This window comes from Anolis carolinensis, chromosome 1 (assembly GCF_035594765.1).
Source record: "Anolis carolinensis isolate JA03-04 chromosome 1, rAnoCar3.1.pri, whole genome shotgun sequence".
NCBI classification, from domain to species: domain Eukaryota; kingdom Metazoa; phylum Chordata; class Lepidosauria; order Squamata; family Dactyloidae; genus Anolis; species Anolis carolinensis.
The window spans coordinates 173,541,283-173,565,344 of NC_085841.1; the positions used below are offsets into that span (position 1 = coordinate 173,541,283).

Here is a 24,062-nt window from a genome sequence, read left to right on the forward strand (position 1 = left end):
ACTACAAAAACATTAACTACTAAAATTGACTACAAATAAAGATAGAATTGCTGCCAAAAGAAACAACTGTGGATCTGGGCAGGAGGCAGACTGCGTTGGATAATACAGAATGTTGGATGAGTGAAGGTTGGATAAGCGAGACTCTACTGTACTTGTGCGGTTGATGTACAATGGATTTTCATCTGGATGCACAAGCTCCTTTTTTGTATTTTGCTTCTGTTGTAGATAAGCATTTCTCTAACATGCGGAGAACAATATTTTCTTTTTCTTTTATGTGGACTTCCCTCAGTATAAAGAAGGAAAGGTCCAGTGGATCTGAACAACTAACATTTTCTACAGCATAAGATTTTCTGGACAGCTTCACACTTCATCTGCCCTTGCAGAGATAGAGTATTTGAAAGGCCATGGATTTCTCCTCTTTTGTGAGAAGAGTGCATATACAACCAATTTGTGTTTCTGTTTTTAAATTAAAAAATGAATGGTTGGTAGTATTATAAGTGTCTTTGCTTTTTAGGATTTCAGCAATTCTAGATTCTGTTTAGAAAAGGGTTTGGCATTGCAATATTGTGTTGTTTATTTGCTACTAGGAGGTAGTAATTGAGGACCTGGTTAGGGGACACTTTTGTTTTTCCAGCATGTTTATATTTTGGGGTTGTACAATTCCCCCCTTCCTTCCATTCCATTTTCTGATTAATTGCAACTGGGATTCAGTAGCTCTTCAGTTGACTGGAAGCAGTCTATTCAGTCCTGGCCTATGTAGGGGTTCATTGTGATTTCTTACTGAAGATCAGTATTTTTTCTTGTTAACACTCCATCCCAAGAAAATTATAGGTCCCTGATTTGTCCAAACTTGGCTGAACTTTGTCAACACTTTGACATACTGAGGCTAACAATATACCTGAGTGTAATGGCCAACAACTGCATCTTGCCATATTGCTCCATAACCATGTTCAAAATCATGGACTTCATCATACCATGACTGAACGGCATCAGACCATGGGTTCGGTGCAGTTGACATGTAGAGGTTTTCTCCACATTTTTTGCCATCTGTAAATGGAAAAAGAATTATTTACAAAAACTTAAAATGTTTAGCAACTGAAACTACTTTAGAAAAAGTGGCATTTTAAATCTTTAGGGCAGGCTTGCCCAAGTATTAGTATTATTTTAATTCCAGCATGGATTCCACAGCATCTCAAAAGCAAACAGAACCCCCAAAAGAAAAATAGCAGATGAAAGAAGGTTGCTCTGCGAAAAGTGGTCAGATGGCTACTATTCTGTCAAGGCAAATAGTAAGGCGCTCTGCTTAATTTGTAGGGCACGTGTGACCATTTGCAAAGTCTATAATGCAAAAAGGCATTGCATGCAAAAACATGGTGCCAAATTTGATCTATATCAAGGAATGTGTCATAAGAACAAAATAGAACTAAAAAAAATCTCTCTTTTCAACAATTTTTAACATTTTACCACTCATGCAGACTTTGTTGTAAAAGCTAACTATGTAGTAGCAAATTTAATAAGAAAAAATCAAAATCATTAACTGATGGTGGTTTTAATAAGCAATATATGAAAAACATGGCAGATATAATTTACTCTGATAAAAAGCGGATATTTCTGAATTCAGATTGTTTTACCAAACTATAGCCAGGGGAATCGAAGAAACTGGAAAATTTATCAAAAGTAGCTTGGTGAATAAAGCTGTTAATTTTAAATTTTATGCTAGATTAGTAGAGAGATAGCTGACCATGAAGTAACTGAAATATTGGTCTCTGCCACTCTGTCTGTCATTTTATTTTATTGGAATACTTTACAGTATTTTACCAAATGGAAACATTTCTCTTAAGTGGTTGTGAATGGGTCTATGGCAAAAATATTTGTGCAGCCAGGTCCATTCAAAATATCTAGACAAACTTAAACCACCTTGATTTGTTTTTGAGTAATGGGAAGTTTGTTTCTGGGGGGATGGTGGTGGTAGAATGTCAGGATCATATTTATTTATTTATTTATTTTACAAACTTATATGCCGCCACTCCCCTAGGGCTCGGAGCGGCTTACAAGAACCGGCTAAAATCAACAATTTAAAAAACATTTTAAAAACATCTTTAAAAAAAAACATCTTAAAAACATCCAGCATGATTAGGATCTGCCATGCTTCATACATCTATGTTATTATGGTATATTGTTACTTGCTTGATATAGTGTCTAGATTCAGGGAAGTCATACTACCCCTCTATTCCGCCTTGATCAGACCACACCTGGAATCACACTGTATCCAATTCTGGGCACCGAAATTGAAGAAAGTTGTTGACAAGCTGGAAAGTGTCCAGAGGAGGGCGGCTAAAATGATCGAGGGTCTGGAGAACAAGCCCTATGAGGAGCGGCTTAAAGAGCGGTTTCGCCTGAAGAAGAGAAGGCTGTGAGGAGACATGATGGTCATGTATAAATATGTGAGGGGAAGTCATAGGGAGGAGGGAGCAAGCTTGTTTTCTGCTGCCCTGGAGACTAGGATGCAGAACAATGGCTTCAAACTACAGGAAAGGAGATTCTACCTGAACATCAGGAAGAACTTCCTCACTGTGAGAGCTGCTTGGCAGTGGAATTCTCTGCGCTGGAGTGTGGTGGAGGCTCCTTCTTTGGAGGTTTTTAAGCAGAGGCTTGATGGCCATCTGTCGGGGGTGGTTTGAATGAGATTTGCCTGCTTCTTGTCAGGGGGTTGGACTAGATGGCCCATGAGGTCTCTTCCAGCTCTGTGATTCTATGATTCTATATATATTTTGTAGTGTTAATACAGCTTGTATTATTACATAGTTTGCATTTTTCTGTTTGTGTGTATTATGGTTGTGAAAGATGTGTACAGTTGTGAAAGGTGAATAGTGAAAAGGCTGATAGGAAGAACATTCATTTATTTAAAAAGTAATTCTGGAGAAGAGTTCTATGGTATACCATGAGCTTCTAAAATGACAAATAAATGGGTTCTAGAGGAAATCAAGCCTAAACTCTGCTAAGATGACTAAATGGAGATTGTGGTACTTTGGCCATATCACGAGAAGACATGACTCACAAGAGAAAATATCATAATGCTTGGGAAGGCAGAAGGCAGTAGGAGAAAAGGAAGACAGCATTTCAGATGAACAGACTCAACCACAGAAGCCATGAATCTACAAGACCTGAACAGGAATGTCAAGGATAGGATAACCTGGAGGTATCTCAGGCTGTTCCAGTATTCCTTTTTAAAAATCAGAAGTCACTGGAAGTCAATTCTTCTGGGAAATGTTTTAGACCTTAAATACATTTCAGTTAAAAAGGTAAAGGTTTCCCCTGACGTTAAGTCCAGTCGTGACCGACTCTGGGGGTTGGTGCTCATCTCCATTTCTAAGCCGAAGAGCTGGCGTTGTCCATAGACATCTCCAAGGTCATGTGGCCGGCATGACTGCATGGAGCGCCATTACCTTCCTGCCGGAGCGGTACCTATTGATCTACTCACATTGGCATGTTTTCAAACTGCTAGGTTGGCAGAAGCTGGAGCTAACAGGGGCCGCTCCTGGCGCTCCCGGGGTTTGAACCTGGGACCTTTCGGTCTCCAGCTCAGTGCTTTAACGCACTTCACCACTGGGGCTCCTGTTAAATGAGGGCATTTACCCTGAAGTCTTGGGACCATTTTTTTTTGCCATGGTAGATTTTGTGGAAATGACAGCAGAGCTTTCCAGGCATTTGATGCTGATAACACACCATTTTTAGACAAGCATCATTTCGTGACAAAGTAATTCAGTTTTACTAGCAAACCAACCACTTTATGATGTTTTGTACAATGATACTGATTGAATGTGATTCTTTCAAGTAAGCTTTCATTTATATCATGAATTAGAAATTTATATTCCTGAAAACACATCCTTTACTTACTTATAATTCTGCTTGATTTTGAACTGTGTTTAAAAGTACACCGGTTTGCCCATTTTTGTGCATTTTTTGCAAGTTCATTGTCCCATTCCTACGAGTCATAAGAAAATGCATTAGTGTGTTGTGAGACAGGGAGATTTTGAGTTGATCAGACTAAGTCAGTGGTGGAAGTAGTGCTGCTGTTCTTGTTATGACATACTGGAAGACTGTTTCATAGATATCTGTGGAAGCTTGATTAAATAAGTTGTGTGACAAAGAGAACATGATCAATTTTTAAATTATAAGCATTTAAAACACGGGTTCTTGAAACCACTTCTGAAGAAGACCAAGGCTATTTTTGCAGCAAACAGGGTCCCCAGAGATCATACATGTGTGTGTAGTGAATACTAATTTTTTAAAATCATGTTCCCCAAGATACACTTTCGGGAAAGAACCTTTTTTTAAAAAAAGGAAATAAACTGGATGTGATGGGCCAAATGTGTTCCAGGAAGGTCTAAAAACATGGGCAAAAATGCCCTAGAAGGCATTGAGGACATTTGGAAACATTAGTTCAATAAACCTTCAAAATGTTGGCATATGCATACTTTTTTATCCTTATTGGAAATATCTTAACAACCACACATTATGGTAATTTATTGGAGTTTTTTTTAAGAAAAAAGATAAAACAAAATATATATTGCTTGTAACTATGTCTAGACACTAATTTTTGATGTAATTAGTATTATTTTTTACACATTTTCAAAATATTTTTCTGTTTTTGTGTCCAATCAATTCCAGAAGACGTCCACATTCTAGGAAGGTTGTACAGTGAAATGAATTCAATGCTTATAAGTTTTGCCTGGAACAAGAGCTTTCATTTGCAGACTAGCAAGGACCAATAGCTAGTGGCTTCTTTAAAAAATAATAGCTAACACAATGCTTAACAAAACAATAACGAAGTCATTTTTGAGGTCCTTAAAGAGCAGGGAAATGAAATTATCTTTTCCTGCTCATGTTCCAAGCTTTCTGAATTGATCTTACCATTTTCAGCATGTTTCTGGCTGTTGGTTTCACTGATCTGCGTAAGTTATTGTGCTTGTCCACAATCTCCTTTTGCTGATCAGCCCTGGTGGTCATCAGAGCATCGATATCACCCTCAGCCTTCAAACAAAGACATGTTATGCTGATACAATTCTGTTGACAGACTTTAACTAAGAACTTCATCAGATGAGCAAGAGGGAAGCAGGGAAAAGCACTGGGAAGACCAGGGAAACCGTTTTATCCCGTTATCTCCTGGAAAGGTCCATCTTTGAGGATGGCCAGCCATCCCACAACTTTTCCCCATCTTCTTTTCGCTTTCCCTTGCTTCTCCCCACTTAATGGAAATAGGAGTCGGGTAACACCTGACTCCTGAGAATGGAATCTTCTCTCCCTTGTAGCACACTGGCAAGACAGAGTCCCACAGGTGGCCACTTGAAGTGGCTGTGTGTCATGGGATGCCCCCCGTGAGACTCCATTTCACCAGTTTGCGAAAACAGAGTGAAAATACTGGGAAACAGCCATGTGATGAGGTCCAAAAACTCATAGATATATCAAACATTGCACAACCCATGGTAAGATTCATTTGTGGGAGGAAATTCTATCCCACCATCAACCACCTTTTTGCGAATGCTAGATTCATGCATTAATCTCTCCTCCCTTATCTATCCCCCCTCCTCTTTCTCCTCCTTCTTCTTCTATGTCAGGGGTATTCAAACTTTTTAAGCCAAGGGCCAGTTCATGGTCCTGCAGAGGTTTTTTATCTGTTGGGAGGGCTTTGATTATGGCAAGGGGGCTTATAGTTGCCACCTCGCTCTCCTCTTTTCTTCCCAAAGGAAGAGCTGCAGCGAAGGGCAGCCTTTTGTAAAATGTGGGATAAAGGCTGGCCAGAGAAGGAAGGGAGGGAAGTCAGGCAGATGATTTGCCTCAAGGGCCCACCCTTCCCGGCCATGCAGCAGCAAGGACCTGGAGCAAACAGGGCAATTGGGGAATTTTCCATTGCAAAGAAATAAAGAAAATGTGGGGGAAGAGAGAAAGAGAGAGAGGGGTGGGGGAAGGGACCACTGGGATGGGATGCCTTAGGTCAGAGCAACCTGAGGTGGAGGCAATGCTTAATCGAGGTGAAGTAACACAAGAGGCAGCCATCACCATTGGGGGCTCTAATCCCCAAGAAGGGGCCGGGCTGTGGCACAGGCTGGTGAGCAGCCTGCTGCAATAAATCACTCTGACCATAAGGTCATGAGTTCGAGGCCAGCCCATGGCGGGGTGAGCACCTGTCAATTAAAAAATAAAAAATAGCCCCTGCTTGTTGCTGACCTAGCAACCTGAAAGATAGTGGCATCTATTAAGTAGGAAATAAGGTACCACTTATAAAGTGGGGAGGCAAATTTAACTAATTTACGACGTTGGAATGAGGAAGTGCTGTCACAGTGGATGATGAAGCCGCTGCTCCCCCCTGTGGCCAGAATTGAACATCCCCTCAGGAGAAGGTTAAATTGCCTCTTCGTCTGTCTCTGTCTCGGTTCTATGTGTATATGGGCATTGAATGTTTGCCCTATATGTATATAATGTGATCCGCCCTGAGTCCCCGTCGGAGTGAGAAGGGCGGAATATAAATACTGTAAATAAATAAATAAATAAATAAATAAGAAGGAAGGAAGAAAGGAACAGAGAGGAAGGGAGGGAGTCTTGGAGAGAGAGGGCTCATGGAAATTGGAACAGGGCCACAATTAGCCCCTGGGCCGGACTTTGGACTTGCCTATTCTATGGCATGTAAGAGAGATTAGCATGCTAGCCTTGCCTTGCTCCATTGGCTACCTCAAGAGGAGGTGAGATGCCGCTAAGAGTGCCCTTTGGGGTGAGAAGGGTGGTGAATAAATAAATAAATAAATAAATGTCTAAAAAGGATTGCTTCCCCTACACATGGACACTCTCAGTATGATTTCAAAAGTTTCCGACTGTGTACATGTGGACGAAGCTCTTCTCTTCAGCTTTGTCATTCTCTGCCTGAGAGACTAACAGAAATGGAGGGAAAAAGGGAAAGACAGACTTGTTTCCTCTTCCGCTTGATGTGTTCATTCAAAACACTTTGTTCATTAATGAACACGGTTTTCGAGTTAGAAAGTCCAATGTTTGAGATTTCTTTTAAGACATTTTGCACAAAAGTATTCAATTGAAAGGTTCTGCTTCCAAATGGAAATCTGGAGCAATTTAGGCCTAAAGAATTCTTGGACGTGTGTGCAAAGATGGTTTTCCATTCCTTCAGTGTCAGTGGGAAGGTGAAACCCATCCAGATTTCTCTCCAATCCAGGTTTCTCTCAAAACTTTTAAGAAGCTGTCCAACGTGCTGAATCTATTTTGAGTAAGTACACTAAAATTCCTTTAAACCTTAGACAAAAATCTGAAATAAATTAAAATTTCTGTTGATGTGAAAGCCACGCACCATCAAGAACTCCCTGACAACGCTGGATATATTTTGATTCATAGAAACATGATTGCATGGATATATTCTCCATCCATTTGCTATTTTGTATGAACAAACAAGTTTTATTTTTTTATTCAGACAGGCTTTTAAAGATGAAGATTTTAAAGATCAAGCCAGGGGGTGCTATGGCTTTAACTTGGATATGTTTTGATTGGATTTTAACTGTGAATTTTTAATACTATTTATATTTAATTCTGTATTAATGTTTGCATATTTGTAAATTTTAATTGTATGCTAATGGTTTTATATTAAGCTGTTTTGAGTCTCCTTTGGGAGAGATAAATTGGGTAATAATAATAATAATAATAATAATAATAATAATAATAATAATAATAATAATATGTCTTACCTTAATCCCAGACTGGTGCAACAATATGATCACACATATATATAAACCGTGCAGGACCATTGCTGAAAAGCAAAGAACATGGATTGTCTGCTACTTGTGATAATTTTACACGAATCTTTGAAACATTTGATGCTGCATGCTTCTCTATATCTTTGCATGCATCATATCTTTGGATTAAGATTTTGCTATTTCTTAATCGCTTGTAGTTTGATTTCCATTTAAACCTAGGGGGAAAAAACATCAACTGAATGCTCCACTTCTAGTGTGAAACTCAATTTAATATGTTAATGCACAAATTAAGTTGTTTGGGATTGCTCCACTCTTCCCAACCTTTTGCATTCCTTTGTTAAGCTATTCGTAGGTGAGTCTTAATTGGCTGAAACTAGTTGTTGTGAACTTTTTGACCAGAGGGCTTTTACTTGGCATTGGTGGTCACAAGCTGGAAAAAAATGTTGGCTGGATGCCTAGTACAATATATTTCTTGAACCTGACCTCCAATTTGAAGGAGATTGTTTGGCTTTGGAAAGAGATCTCTCTCCTGATAAAACAACCACGAGAGATGCTAGTCTATAGTGGCCTGTCAATATTGGGCTGAGCAACTTCCTCATGTGGTAATCCAACTGGATCCTGTCCTACAAAACAGAGACCACTCCCTGCCAGTGCCATGCAATTGGGATTCTTCTTGCTTGGAGGGTGCGTGTGACTCTGCCTTTTTGAAAAAGTACGTTTTCTTCCTGTACTACTGCACTTTTGCAATTGAGTAGTGTTGTACACCTTGTGGCAAGGGCAGGGTTTGGGGCAGTTATAAAAGGATTAAGGGAACTATATGCAGCACATGAGATATGTGTTGCCCAATCCAGAGTTCTTTCATATATATATTTTTGAAATGTGTCCCTTTTTCCAAAGTATTTACTATGCATTATATGCAACTATAATGTAGAAATTTATAATTACTAATATGAAGCTGTTTAAAATGTACTCATAATGTATGATCTCTTTATGCATTGAACGTAGGAGCTAATAGCTTGGGGCATTTAGATTTTCTCAACTTTTCTCTTTGCTAACTTCTCTAGGATCTTCTGCATAACACACTTAAATCCCCCAGTGTCCAAAAGAACCTAGGAGTTATGCAGTCCCATTTAGTTAAGCAGTGTGAAAAATTCACTTATCTAAGAAACGTATCAGGTGAAAAATATTTTAATGTTCTGTTTATGCTATTGATTTTCTTTTTCTGTGTAATAAACTCCCCATATTTACTTGAGTCTAATGTGCCACTGAATCTAATGTGCACTTCAATTTTCAAAATCCTGAAACCAAAAAAGTATTTTCTGGCTAAGTGCACTCTTTGTAATTTGGCCATTACAGCATTACAGTGGCTGCCTTTGTTTTTAAAAAAACAAAAGTGTTAGAGCACCAAAGCTTTCAGCAATGGAAAAGAAAACTTTGGGGTGCACCACTCTAACTGTCCTTGATCAATGATATGAGATCATGGGGGCTGTCAAAGAATGTGATGCCTCACCAAACTACAAATCCCAGCATTGTATAACACTGAGCCATGGCAATTAAATTTAAGACGAGGTCCCTCAAAGTGGAGCACCAGAGGCAGCTCCTGAAAATCTAAGTCCTCTTTTTCTCTGTTGCAGTAGTTCTCAACCTGGGGTCCCTAGATGTTTTTGGCCTATAAATCCCAGAAATCCCAGCCAGTTTGCAATCTGTTAGGATTTCTGGATGTTGAAGTCCAAAAATATCTGGGGACCCCAGGTTGAGAACCACTGCTCTAGTGGCATCTCAAAATTGGAGAGAGGGAGAAGCTTTCTTTTTTGCTTTGGCTTTGACTAAAATTACTAGATTACTGGAATCTAATGCACACCCTAATTTTGGGAAAGGAAATTTAGCCAAAAAAGGTGAGCATTCGATTCGAGTAAATACAGTAGCTTTATCCAAAATAAAGAGTTGTAGGAACTAAGGTTCCTTTCATATTTTATGCTCAAACAAATAATAATAATAACTTAATAACTTTATTTTTGTATCCCGCCCCATCTCCCCAAGGGGACTTGGGGCGGCTCACATGGGGACCAAGCCCAACAACACACAATAAAATATAGTGGTATAAAATACACAGTATAAAATACAACAATATAAAATACACAACAATCACAACAGATTAATATATCAACTCTAAAACACAGCTTCACAAAATAAAAGCATTGCCATTGAACAGAGGCAATATCATGGCACTTCAATTCACGATCTTGGAGGAGGAATAATTATAATTTGCAATGTATTAGGAGAACTAATGGCAAAGATTGTGACAACATATTTTCACTTCAAATAACAGGGTCAAGCTTGCCAGGGAAAACCTAGGAAAAACAGAATGGATTCAGAGCTGAAAGCAATTCTTCCCCATGTCTTGTGCTTCTTTTGTAGTATCCGTATTAATAATGTGGTGGTGTCATGTACTAACAACTAGGCTTGTGCAATTCATCTGGAGGGCGATCCATTTTTGGTATCCAAAATTTCATTGGGTACTCAGATCAGTTTTTGGGATTCTTCCAAAAATTGGCTAATAGAAACATTGGTTTTTGACTAGGCTGCTGAAAGATCTGGGAAGATCCGGCCAGTTGGTGGCAATGGGAAACTTATAAGGCTCCTCTTTCTATTCCTGGGATCCTTTCCTTTCTTCCTTTCAAGAGGGCCTGGGTTTGAGCAACAGGGTTAAGGAAGCATGTGCTGCATATTCCCAAATAGAAGTGAAGAAGCTGCACCTGGCAGCTATGTGGACTGTTTTAGGCAAAATAACCCAAACAAAACAAAACCTGGTGGCTGAGCCCTTGCTGTTACAGTCATCCAGGGAAGCCGAAGAAGCTGAAGAAGACAAAGGAAAATGGATAAAACGGATCTGTGCACAAGTCCACTAACAATCCTTGCTAGAATATTAGAACTCAACACAACTTTTCAGTAGGAGACTTTGTCCAAGAGGTTTAAAGCAGTTTTATAATGCCATGCCATAAACAGCTTTGATGCTGGTATATAGGAACTGGATGCTTGTTTATAATTTCTTGGATCACATCAACACCGGGATTAGTTCTTGTCAGCCTTTCTATGCTGGGTGGAGACTTTATCTGCAGCTGTTGCAAACAGGGTTTTTTTAATAAAAAGAAAATACTACTGAACAGCACAGAACTAAGTGAAAAAAATTGGCATGGAAAACAGTTCTAAAAGGATGAAGAGAACATCCACCACTAAGGCATCTCAAGTACTTCTGGCAACAGGCAACAAATAGAAACAATCTTCCTTTTTAGCTAAACCCAGAATAAAGCTGCAGTAACACCAAGTTGAGCCAGTGAGTCAGCATATCATTACAATCATCCACCAGAACAGGTCTATGAAAAATGCTTTAGAACATGTCTCTTTTGTTTTTGGAAGAACCCCACTGTGGCTGTCAAGTAATGTTTGCATGCCAAAAACTGTACCACACAGTTACCGTATATGTACAATGTACAATACGATCTCATGTATAAGTTGAGGTTAGGTTTGGAAGCCAGAAAAATAGATATTGACCTGACCTACAGATTAGTTGAAGATCATTCCATGGAGAGGGGAAAACAGCAATGCTGCTTGAGGGGGATCACCTACCTATGGCCACTGTCACCTCTCATTTCCCCACCTAAGCATGCTTAAAGATGCGATGGGGTACCATGGCAGAGGGTGCTTCTTTTAGATTCTTCCCAGGTGAACGATTGTCTTCTACCATTGTATTCAAATAAGGAGATTGTTCTTCTTCCTCTTCCTTCCCCCCCCTTTTTTTTGATACCTCACAACCTCTAAGGATGCCTGCCATCGATGTGGGCGTACCATCAGGAGAGAATACTTCTGGAACATGGCCATACAGCCCGAAAAACATACAACAAACCCAGTTAAGCTACTGCTCTTACATTGGTCCATTGATAAGTTAACTCAAGTTTTTGGGGTCAATTTCTTGACCAAATTTTCTAGACCTATACATGAGTACAGACAGTCCCTGTGTTACAAACATCCAACTTACATATGTCTCCTGGTTACAAATGTGTGTGTGTGTATGTGTGCTAGGAGGGCATGGGAGCAGGAGCACCAGCCAGAAGCACACATCAAGCCTTTTGCAGCATTTGAAAATGTTTACGCATTTACATGCACAGGTAAATATAAATAATACGTTAAGACAAACACCTGTAAGTAGGACTCTACGCAAATATTATTTTTTGAGTTTTGGTTATATGGTGTAGATGAGAGGCACTGCGATATTTTGCTACTTCTGTCTCTCATTTGAAGGATTTACTCTTACTTCGTGTCCCTGGGACAACAGGAATGCCAAGGAAATCTACCCCTAGACAGGTGAAGTCGCTCCTGGAAGAGTTATCATAGGAAAAAGATGTCTCTGCTAAATCTTATCATTAGTCCTTGTTTCAATGACAACCCAAAATTTTCAAAATCCAGTTGTCATAGGGACAGAAAGTGAGGTGAAATCTTCTGATCAGGGACATAGTCAGCAAAACAAAAGCTACAAGGATGTTAACCCTTCCCTTTGTCATGAAAATCTAAAAAAAAATGGCTGGAATTTCACTTACAAAATGTACTTGTTTTGACTTACATACAGATTCAAAAACCAATAGAACCCATATTGTTTGTAACATAGGGACTGACTCTATATATAGTACTTGGAACTGGAATATGGCACATGCTCACTTATGCCACTTACCTGAAAGTGCAGTTTCACACAACTAAGGAGTTGTAGTCAAACAATAGCAGCAGATGTATGATGTCACCTGTCATTATGATGATAAGGAGCCACATGTGGCAATACTCTTTGAAATCGCATTAGTGACTTCTAGTGAATTTCTGTTGTTTTTAATAATAATAATAATAATAATAATAATAATAATAATAATAATAATAATAATAATAATGGAACTTGTGCCACAAATACCATCTGTCTGCGACCAATAACTGGTGGGATCACAAGCCGGAAAAAGTTACAGAAAATGAACATGTCAAGCTACTCTGAGACTTCCGAATTCAGACAGACAGAGTTTTGGAGCACAATACTCCTGACCTCACAATCGTGTTAAAAAACAAAGTATGGATTGTCGATGTTGCAATCCCAGGGGACAGCAGGATTGAAGAAAAACAACTGGAAAAGCTGACACGATATGAGGATTTAAAGATCGAATTGCAAAGACTATGGCACAAGCCAGTCAAGGTGGTCCCGGTGGTGATCGGAACACTGGGTGCAGTGCCTAAAGACCTTGGCCTGCACTTAAACACAATCGGTGCTGACAAAATTACCACCTGCCAACTGCAGAAGGCCACCTTACTGGGATCTGCACGCATTATTCACCGATGCATCACACAGTCCTAGACACTTGGGAAGTGTCCAACGTGTGATTCAATACAAGAGCCAGCAAAGTGTCTGCTGTGGACTCATCTTGTTGTGTTGCTAATAATAATAATAATAATAATAATAATAATAATAATAATAATAATAACAACAACAATAATAATTTTTTTCTTATAACCTGCCTCCATCTCTCCGAAGGGACTCGGGATGGCTCACATGGGGATAAGCCCTAAAACCATCAATTTGAAGTATAATTAAAACATAAAACACATTAAAGAATAACATAATACAACAATTATTTAAACATCTTAAAATAAAAACAACAATATCAATTAAAAAGTGAAGTGGAATTATTCAGGTTACATGGAGGGGCAGGCTGTGCAACCGTGGGTAATAGGACCATAGAGGCATAAAGAGCTAAGAACTGGGCAGGAGCGATTGAGATTGTGCAGTGAAGTACAGGCTGATTTATTCAAAAGCACATTTGAACAGCAATGTTTTCAATTCTTTTTGGAATATGGCCAGGGTGGGCGCTAATCTGATCTCTCTGGGGAGAGAGTTCCAGAGCTGGGGGGCCACCACTGAGAAGGCCCTCTCCCTCGTCCCCACCAACCATGCTTGTGACAGTGGTGGAAGCGAGAGGAGAGCCTCCCTGGCAGATTTTGGAGCCTGCACTGGTTCATAGGGAGAGATATGATCACGAAGGTAAGCAAGACCTGAACCGTTTAGGGCTTTGTAGGTCATGACCTGCACTTTAAATTGGGACCGGAAACTTATCAGCAGCCAGTGGAGCTGTTTCAGGAGAGGTGTAGTACGTTTCCTATAACTAGCTCCTGTCAACAATCTGGCTGTGAACCTTTGCACCAATTGCATTTTCTGAGCCGTCTTCAAAGGCAGCCCCATGTAGAGTGCATTGCAGTAGTCCAGTCTTGATGTAACCAATGTGTGGGTCGATTTTGTTAGATTGATTTTCGTTAGATTGATTTTGTTGAAGCATTATTGTTTTTTCTTCTTTTCAGCCTTCAATTACATTTTCAGTCTACATTTTTATTTGGTCAGTGTCTTCAGATTTCTCCCTTATCCTGATGTGTGTGTATGTGTATGCATATAATTTCAGAGTGAACAGTCATTATCATCTCAGATGAGCACATTTATACATGCTATAACATTTAAATAAATCCAAGATTCAAGTCATAAAACTACTAAGTTCAGGTTTTTGATCTTCTCCAGTTTAACAACGTTATGCTAATCCTTGTAATAGGGAGTATTTAAAAATATACATTTTTAATTTTTTAAAATCTTACCTTTATTTTTCCAGAAGCTTCAGTACAATAGTCAGCTACTTGAATGGGTTTCCTTGCTTCAATGAAGCATTTTATGTGTGTTTATATGCACACACCTCATCTTATGGACTTCCTGCTTTACAAAGTGAGTCATACAAGTGCTTTGTGAATTAGGAGGTAAGAGGTATATCACATTATTTCCTGAATATGCATTTAATAGGTTTTATTTCCTGATCAATTGTTATAAAAACAATATTATAAATGTTAAAGATTTGGAAGAGTATATTATGCCTCTCCTGTAAATGGGGCATTATACAAAGAAAGTAAATACATCTTTCCATAATGCTTGTGTCATGGACTACCAATTAGTGGTTTCAAACTCAACCCTTCCATATGTTTGGGAATACAGTTCTCATACTTCCAAACCATTGGTCACAAAGGCTAGCAATTATTGGAGGTGAAGTTCAAAATATACAAAGGAAAAAAATTTGGGAACCTCTGGACTACACACTAGAGGTGTGAGTGAAATTCTTGATGATTAAATTTATATTAATATTAAGAACTGCAGTTATTCTGGTGCCCTAAATTGAGTCTGGGTCCGGAAGAGAGCCTCAGAAGCCCTCCCATTGCAGCCAATGGTCCAAAAGTTTAGAGTTTTTTTGTAAGCCAGACAAAAAATTGTGTCGTATAGGTGGCCTATTTTTGTTAGTGGGACACTAATATGAAAATGAGACGACACGAATATAACTACACAAAATGAACAGCAATTCTATATGAATGCATATTTCTATTACACACACACACACCTGAACAAGTTGGTAGCCCCTGGCTTCTGTAGAAACCACTACATTTGCTGCTCTAGAAGAGGTACAAATAGCACTCTCCTTTTTGTAAAGCATCACACAGAGTCCTTGTGTGCCTCAATTATCATCTCAAGAATCTCTTGGAAATGTGATTCCTTGTCTATGAAAGACACATGTTTTGAGGCAACAAATCCAGAGGCAATGGTGGCAGATGTGGGTGAGTGTGGACCCCAGTTGATTCAGGAAGATCCCATGTGGTCCACCACCGCCGGGGAGTTTGGGAACATACCATCTAAATGTTATTCCCTCCTCATTGTTTATTTCAATTTAATGGCCAATTACTAGAAGAACTACAATACTATATTTTAGGCTTTGCTACAGCACAATAGAATGTGGTTAATTCAGATTGCATCAAGTAAACTTTTGTAAAAAAAACCCTAATACAGATTATTAGGTGATATTGTATCAGAATGGGAGTACCATTACCTTATGTGCTGTTAACAGGAATCCTTTAGTAACTGCAAGATCTGAGAAAGAAAGTCCGAACACCTCTTCTGCATTAATGATGACTGAGCACAGCTCTTTCAAAATGGGTCTGGAGTCACTCTTCATTTAGCTGATACCTATTTTGTTTTCGTCAAACAGTTTTATAGGAACCTCATTATATACGTATAGTTTACTTTTCACTGTAAAACACAATGGCCAATGAAAAGCATGCGACATTATTCTGTCTATAGTAATATGACATCATTAGTTAATTGCAAGTTCTAACACCATTTGATGAGTGCAGCAGAAGCAAACAGATTTGTTGGTATTGCTATAACAGGTTAAAAAAGCTACCTCCTGGAAATTTGCCCAGAAACAGTAAACACGAGCCAGGACAACAGCAATTACCTGCTTTTCTATATACATTGTTCATGGCGGCAATCTGTTTCACACTGAAAGTTTCTTTTAAGACCTGCTCCTAACACAAGAGCATGTGCAAAAGTAATACAGCATAAGCAGACAAAAGACTTATTCCTTATGGTCTGGAAATTATTTAATTACACCTTTTGATAAACAGAATGGGCACCACTGGGTAGATCAAATCTCCCTTTTCCATGAAACTCCCTCTCTCCAATTTTGAGATGTCACTAGAGAAAAAGAGGTCTTAGGTTGTACAAGTGTATGTCTGCTGTCAATATAAATTTAGCAACAAAAATTATAAATTACTGACCAATACTCTTAAAAAGAAATTAATTTAAATAGTGTAAATTCAATTAAAAATCAAAATAATATTCTTATTTCGAATCCAAATGAAATAAGTAATACCTTCAAAGGTTTCTATTCTGAGTATATTCTTTGGATATAGGTAGAGGTATGAATGTCAAAGACTGTATAAGAAATTGCCTATTAAATATATCAAAAATGATCTGTTGAATGTCCCAATATCTCATATGTCATGAGAAATAAAAATAACAATTGATAAATTAAAAGTGTATAAAGTACAAGTCTCAAATGGCCTTGATACAAATTTCTGTAACAAATGTGCATTTAGTCTAGCCAGGGGTCCCCATATGAAAGCCTGTGGGCCAGATGCCGCCCTCCAAGGTCATGTACCAGACCCTGCCCTAAACTTCAGATTTTGTTTGAAGGCATACAACAACAACAACAATCCAAATTAACTTGACTCTTTCATCAGCCAAAGGCAGGCCCACACTTTCCACACTTTCCATTGAAATATTGGTAAGTTAATGTTGGTTAAAATTGTTCTTCATTTTAAATATTGGATTGTTCTTTCATTGTTTTTTGCATTACAATTAGGGACCTTATCACATGAGCCAGGCAAAGTGATCCAAAGTGGGGTTAATCCATAGCCCTGCACACCTCTTTCTTGCGGCAATACTTCCCCCATCACACGTGGGAAACATTGCCCTCATGGCAAGGATTTGTGATGGCTCCATTGCAACCAGCACAACATGGGCAGGCTCCTGATTTTTTTTTTTGGGGGGGGGGGGAGCACTGTAAAACAATTCCACTCCACTTGTGAGCAAGGCCTCCATTGGAGGTCCAGCAACGTTGTGGGATGGGCAGCATGAATATCTGTCACTGAACATGGTTAGGAAGCATCACATAGTGCACAACCAACTAAATTCTGATCTGGACAGCTTGTTTAGATAAGTATTTTCCAGTCTTGGGTGAGAGAGTGGAAAGTTGCTCTGGCTACCTGTTCACTGCTAAATCCTCACAAAAACTACTGCGGTTTATGGCCTGGCAGCACTTTTAAGATCCCGTAGCTCCTTCTGGGTTCAAAAGCCTCTTTCTTTTGGGCAGGAATCTAAGGATGTTTGCAGATGTATTGGGTCACACTTGTGTCACTTTCAAATTGGGAATTGGATTTTCTGGTGCTGCAATGCTTACGGTATATATAATTTAAAGCAGATTTGGCACAGCTTCACTTCAGGAATAAAAAAACTCTTAAGTTAAGATGGAAGTATGCAATTCAGCCAAAAGGAATGCCGTTTTGGGGTCCATTGTTGGCTGATCCCTCATTCTGTTTACCGGGAAGTTACTCGAATTGGTTTTGGCCATTTTTATTCAGCAAAGATACAGCCTATTGGCTACAATGGGAAACTTTAAAGATATAATCCTCAGCTATTTTAAGGCCTATCTGCATGAAACCTACCTCAGTTTTAGATCCCATTTATAACTGCAGGCCTGCCAAGTTTTAAAACAATTCACCAATCTACTAATTTTTTAGAATTATTTTACATTTTAACCATAACATTTTTAAACTAAGACAAATTGCAAGTAATAAGTAATAAACAGTAATAGAAATTACCAAATGGAAGTGTAAACTTTGAGCAGGGTGTCATCACTGCACTAAATTTTAGTAAAATTTTAATTATTTTCGACTTTCAAAAGATATATCATATTTCATTTAATCTAGGGGGCACTCCCCCCCCCAATTTAAGGGGCTTCAAAATAGATGTATCTTAGATTTGATGGTTTGGCTTTTATAGAACTGTCTTACCTCATAGAAAAGAAAAAGAGGAAGGGTACCTGCCCTAATAGCTCTACCAGGTCCCCATTATTTTGTCCTTCTCAGTCAGATGGCTGTTTTCTGGAATTTTTCTTAGTGCTGTTTCCTGTTTCTGCTTTCTCCTCATTGGGCTCATAGACTTAGGAAGACAGATTCATGCAGACAAGATGACTTCTACTGTTCTTCACACTCTTGCCTCACCGCACAGAAACATTGTGTGACACATACACATTGAAACATACATACAAACAAAAAGATATCATGAATGCAGAGGAAATCCTAAAAATATTAAGATAATCATTTTTTTTGTAAAGCTTCAGGGTGTGCCTTCCATCATAGGCTCCTTAAATTTCATGAAATTCAGTGAAATTTAGTATTATAATTCATTTTTTTTAAAAAGAAACCAACCTAAGAACCAACTGACTTTACTTTCAATCTTCATATTTAGTCTGCAATGAATCTGAGATCCCTTCTACACTTTCCTGAAACCTGGGAGGAAGTGGGTTAAAATAATCTGTCTGCTACTAGGTTTTGATCCCCACCCTCAACCCAAACCCCGGGTTTTCCCTTGAGGGGTGGCTAGATGCTATCCCGATAAACCAAAGGTTGATTCTGAATGGAAATAATTGTATTGCATTGCTGCACAGGCATTTCCTGGGCTACAGTACCCAAATGAGCCCCCTGTCTAAAAATATTGCTCCACATAAGTTTATACCAGAAAGAAGTGTAAAAGAACAGTCAGTATTCTTGATATGCTATATTCTACATGTAGGAAAATTACTCTTATTCGCTTGCTCTGATGTTTTTGATTTGGTGAGTAGAAAAACAATGCTTTGGAGGACATTTCTCAAACTTTTGACATTTGAGGCACCAAAACATTTGAAGCACCAAAATGTATGTTGGCTAGTGTTATTTAAAGATAATAAGACTTTTCCTTGGAACAAAAAGACGGCTGGAAACCTTAACAAGAACACATGAATCTACAGATATAGGTTTCCTGCACAGACACTTCATATCAGTTTTCTCTTATGGAAAATCCTACTTAAGGAATCTCATGTGAGTGTGCAGGCTTTGTAGTATATGGCCCTACATGCAGTGAATATATGAAGCTTGTCATATACTACAGGTGCTAGGAGTAGTGCAAGGAGTAGTGGTGAGGTTTGAGGACAGAGCTGTGAGTATCAACACGTTGCCTCAAAGGTTGTAGGGGAAGGATCATATTATGCTGGCCGTGATGAAATAAGGTTCAGCTGCTTTCTGGCCAGAAAAGGAGAAGGCACCATCTTATTCTTCGCTTTAGGCAGCAAAATATTTGGTGCTATAATAAGAAGTGCTGCCAGATCTCTAAGGATCCATCAATCCTTCTGATGTGGTTGAATAGTTACAAAAAGACTACACATCTAGGATGGATTAGAAGGAGGTTGATGTTTTCATATCTTTGCATACCTTACTGGGTTGTATGGAATTGCACTTGTTTTTCTTGCAAACATCACTGTTACAAAAAATACCTGGGGAATCACTGTTCTTTCATACTGAGCGAAAGAAAATGATCAAGCAATGAAGGCTCTTTCATCATCATTTATTGCTTGATGATCTAATTATATAATTGCACATGTGCATTGAGCAGATGCCACAGAAAAAGGAATGAAAAAATAATGAAAGCATAGGGTAATTTTACAAGCTAGTTATTCCAGAGATTTTGTAAAAGAAGAAACTGCTGCACTCAAAAGTGACAAGAGGAAAAAAGAAGTTTCAGAGGAAGACAAAGAACAGATGGCACAATGGATGAAAAGGGAGCCTGGAGAAAATGTGATTGTGAAGGAGGTCCAGAAAAACGGGGAACTTCATGCCAGATGGGGTGGTAGATAGTAAGCTGATGGTGAAGTTGGCCAATATATCAGTAAGCTCTGAGATCTAAGCAGGCACAGCTACTCATGTTAAAGAGAATGAAGAATAGTTTCAGACAAGCCAGTTCTTTTTTACTTCCAGTATGTTTTGTATCTATAGTGTACTTTCAGTTCCCTTTAAAGTGGAGGTGGTAATTTAGAGCAGGCAAGGAGTTCTCAACTAAAACATGTCAAAGGATCTAACATTCTTTTATTCAGCTTCATTCCTACAACATAATATGTGAGCCCATTGCTATTGCCCATTTGTCTGGACTTCCAGTATTCTCATCCTTTCCCTTTCTCTCTCTCTTTGATACTTCTTAACTTTTCTCATCCAATGATAAACTAGGAACTAACTCTCTTAGCTTCAGATATCAGATGAGATCGGATGACTTCAGGATAGCTGTATGAAACTTTTAAGCATGCCAACCTCTCTCAAAGTCTTTGAATGTATCCACCACCTCATTGTTCATCCCATTCTCAGTCTCATTGAGGGCATAGTGTGCAACCTAAGTAGTCATCCTGCTGTCTATTTATGATACTTATACTTTTCTAGTCTGGTTTCTACTTCTTGAACCCTACAAGCCCTATGCAAGCATTGACCAGCTTATGTGAAGGACTAAACTAAGGTCAGGGATGTAGGTATGTACACAAACCTCACCCTGAAAACCAGTTTCACAGACCCTCACACATTGGGCAAAATGTCTGTGTAGGGTTCAGTAAACTATGTTCTGCACAATGACAGTGATTGGAGTACAACCTTGTCTCTATATGACTAGTCTTATTAAAGATGTTTGTGTGCACATGTTTTGGATCCAGCCTCCAGCATTACTGAACTTGGGAATACTTTCCCCATAGCTGCAAACAGGGCCCAGAGTCTTTCACGTCCAGTGATTTTCCCTTTTAGAACTGTGATATATTTATTTATTTCCAATATTTATATCCCACCCTTCTCACCCGAAGGGACTCAGGGTGGCTTACAACACTGGCACAATTAGATGCTGCAAGGCTCACTTCAAAAAAGGCACAAGAGTGGCTTCTCAAACAGGCAGGGGGGAAATCTCTCTTTCAAGATCCCAACCACTGCCACCATTAAATGTGGGACACCCTGCCCAAAGCCCTTTACATTTAGGCTATGGGAATCTTCTTCTTAATATCCCACACCTTTGCCACGCCTTTTTAATATGGGATCTCTCAAATCCCACTATGGCAGGGGGCAATCCTTCTTTCAGGATCCCAGCCACTGCCAGCTATAAACACTTGGGTCTCTGCGTGTGCATGTATGAGAGGATGTGACACTGAGGGGAAGTATGTGAGACAAATCTTCCGTTGACTCTAAGTAGAGCAATTCACCACTCAGGAACACCGTCTTTATTAAAAAACAAAGAATTATTTATTTATGGTTTCTTTAGTCCAAAAAGCGTAACTTGTTACAAAGATTTACTTTTTCAGTTTCATTTGTACATACTATAGATAATATCTTTCATTCTTTAACATCAACCACTTGACTAAAACTTTGTCTCAACGGTATTCTTTTTCCTCAGCTCTATCTCACTGGAAACCTAAACCTAACTGACTTCAGACATCTTCTTTCTAGCTCACCGGCTAGAGAACTTCACTAACTAACTCTTTTAAAAACATTCCCTCCTTTTTCATCCAGCTAGCTCCGCCCCTTTCATGCTAGCCTCGAAATAGTTACATTTCTACAGAAGCAGCTACGTTACCATGGTGACACATAGCCAATCAGCAGTAGCTAACTCCTGCCCACCTTCACCACTGAATCAACATTAAATAACATAGACAAAAATCCTCAATAAAATAAGGCTTTTTGTTACAGATGCCTATACAAAATCAATCAACAAGAAGAATGGCACCAAGAATTAAATATTGGACTGGGATTAGGTGCAGCTTTCATCTACATGGACCATTTAAAGCAACCTGGAACCAGCTTGAAATTGACATCATGAAAGTGTGCTGCATTGTGTTTAAAGCACATTAAACCAAGATATGCAAAATCAAGGGAAAGTCCAAAAGAAATTCCTTAATGGATATCAGTGCTTTAAGATGTAAATCACATTACAGGGTGAAATTGGCTCTACAGAATGTGAATCACTGTGCAGACAAAGTGTCCTGGTGATGTCCATATGCACATTCCAAGGGGCGAATTTAGAAAAAAATTAAAAAACATTCTCTGCAGCTTCCAAGCCTCAGATATTACAGATCATGGGCACAGTTCAAAGCTGCCCTCTGTAATCACCATCAGGACCTTGAACCAATTCCATAGATGTCAATCTAATTACCATATATACTAGAGTATAAACCGACCCGAATATAAGCCGAGGCACCTAATTTTACCACAAAAAACCTGGGAAAATGTTGACTCCAGTATAAGCCGAGGGTGGTAAATTTCAGAAATAAAAATAGATATCAATAAAATTACATTAATTGAGGCATCAGTAGGTTAGATGTTTTTGAATATTTACATAAAGCTCAAATTTAAGATAAGACTGTCCAACTCTGATCAAATCATTATTCTCATCTTCTTCAATGTAAATGTGCCTATGCATCCTTTTAATAATAATAGAATAAAATAATACATGTAATAATAATAATAATAATAATAATAATAATAATAATAATAATAATATTAAATACAGGAAAATAATACAAGTAATAATAAATAGAGTAAAATAATAAATGCAATAATAATAATAATATCAGAGTGAAATAATGTATTATTAATAATAAAAATAGAGTAAAAGAAATGTAATACAGTAGTAGCAACAATAATAGAGAAAAATAATAAATGTAATAATACCAATAATAATAGAGAAAAATAATAAATGTACCATATATTTTCGAGTATAAGCTGACCCAAATATAAGCCAACCAGAACCCTCACCCGAGGGCTTTTTCAGTCTTAAAAAAAGGGCTGAAAAACTAGGCTTATACTCGAGTATATACAGTACATGCATTGTGAAATCATTTCTGCTTAGTTTGGAACCAACCTCAGTGGACAGTGTAAATGTGCTCTCAAAGGAAGGAGGCATGAAAAGGAGGAAGGAACATCAACAATTTAAGACACACGGATGACAGCATATTGTTAGTAAAAAAAAAAATAGCAAGGGAAATGGCTGATGTAAGCATGGAAACTTAAAAGGCTCCCTTAATTTTTTTGGAGATTTTGCTGTTTGCTGCCAACAGAGCCGGCCCTTGGTATTTTTCAAGTGTAGGAATTTTGGCGCCTCCCCCCCAAACCAATCACTGAAAAATAAAAGCGTTGGATAAGCAAATATGTTTGATAATAAGGAGGGATTAAGGAAAAGCCTATTAAACATCAAATTACATTAAGATTTTACAAATTAAGCACTACAACAACATGTTTTACAACAAATCAACAGAAAAAGCAGTTCAATACCTTGCCGAAGCAGGCCGCAGGAGACAGGAGTTGCTTCGATGGCGCCCCCAACAAGATGGCACCACAGGCAACTGCCTAGTTGGCCTGGTGGTTGAACCACCTCCTGCCAAGGAGTGAGATTACCCAGAAAGTTCATAGCAGAAATGTTAGTTTGGAGAACTAATATCAACTTGATCAACTAGATCATACTGAGCCTTGAGAAAAGCTGGGTAACAAATAAATAATCATAATCATAATATAATAATATAATAATATTAATAGTATTGACACAGCATATTAATGACATAAGTGTCCTAGAAAATATGCTGTAATTCGGTGCCATAAGTCTCATGTTTCAGCTGTGAAAACCCCAGCATTAATGAAAAACAAAAACATTTGTATTAATATGCATCCATGGCAGTACAGGCAAACATAAAAGTATTTGAACATTGATTTTTAAGACAGTATGCAATAGTGTGTCTCACTTTATAAGAATTATGCCAAACAACCTGAAGCTATACAAATCAATATGAATGTGATTACATTTTAAAT

General features: G+C 38.5%; 2 protein-coding genes across 4 annotated transcripts in view; one reads left to right on the forward strand and one right to left on the reverse strand.

Moving 5' to 3' along the window:
• LOC100557540 (cysteine-rich venom protein pseudechetoxin-like) overlaps positions 1–22,605 on the reverse strand; it is a 67,229-nt gene extending 44,624 nt beyond the window's left edge. Inside the window, exons 1-7 of one of the 3 annotated variants that reach the window (XM_062959167.1) lie at positions 18,248–22,605; positions 15,692–15,891; positions 14,424–14,535; positions 7,746–7,807; positions 4,915–5,034; positions 3,898–3,985; positions 899–1,047 (exon numbers count right to left, since the gene is read on the reverse strand). In XM_062959167.1, coding sequence (XP_062815237.1) covers positions 899–1,047; positions 3,898–3,985; positions 4,915–5,034; positions 7,746–7,805 — 417 coding nt within the window. In that variant the 5' untranslated portion in view covers positions 7,806–7,807; positions 14,424–14,535; positions 15,692–15,891; positions 18,248–22,605. Of the gene's footprint in view, positions 1–898; positions 1,048–3,897; positions 3,986–4,914; positions 5,035–7,745; positions 7,808–14,423; positions 14,539–15,691; positions 15,892–18,218 lie in introns of all 3 variants that reach the window. The other 2 variants (XM_062959150.1, XM_062959159.1) reach the window with 2 other exon arrangements.
• The window catches only part of LOC100557734 (serotriflin), a 53,369-nt gene continuing 37,585 nt past the window's right edge, over positions 8,279–24,062 (forward strand). Inside the window, exon 1 of the mRNA XM_003215211.4 lies at positions 8,279–8,466. The gene's annotated coding sequence lies outside the window, so the exon portion shown is untranslated. The remainder of the gene's footprint in view (positions 8,467–24,062) is intronic.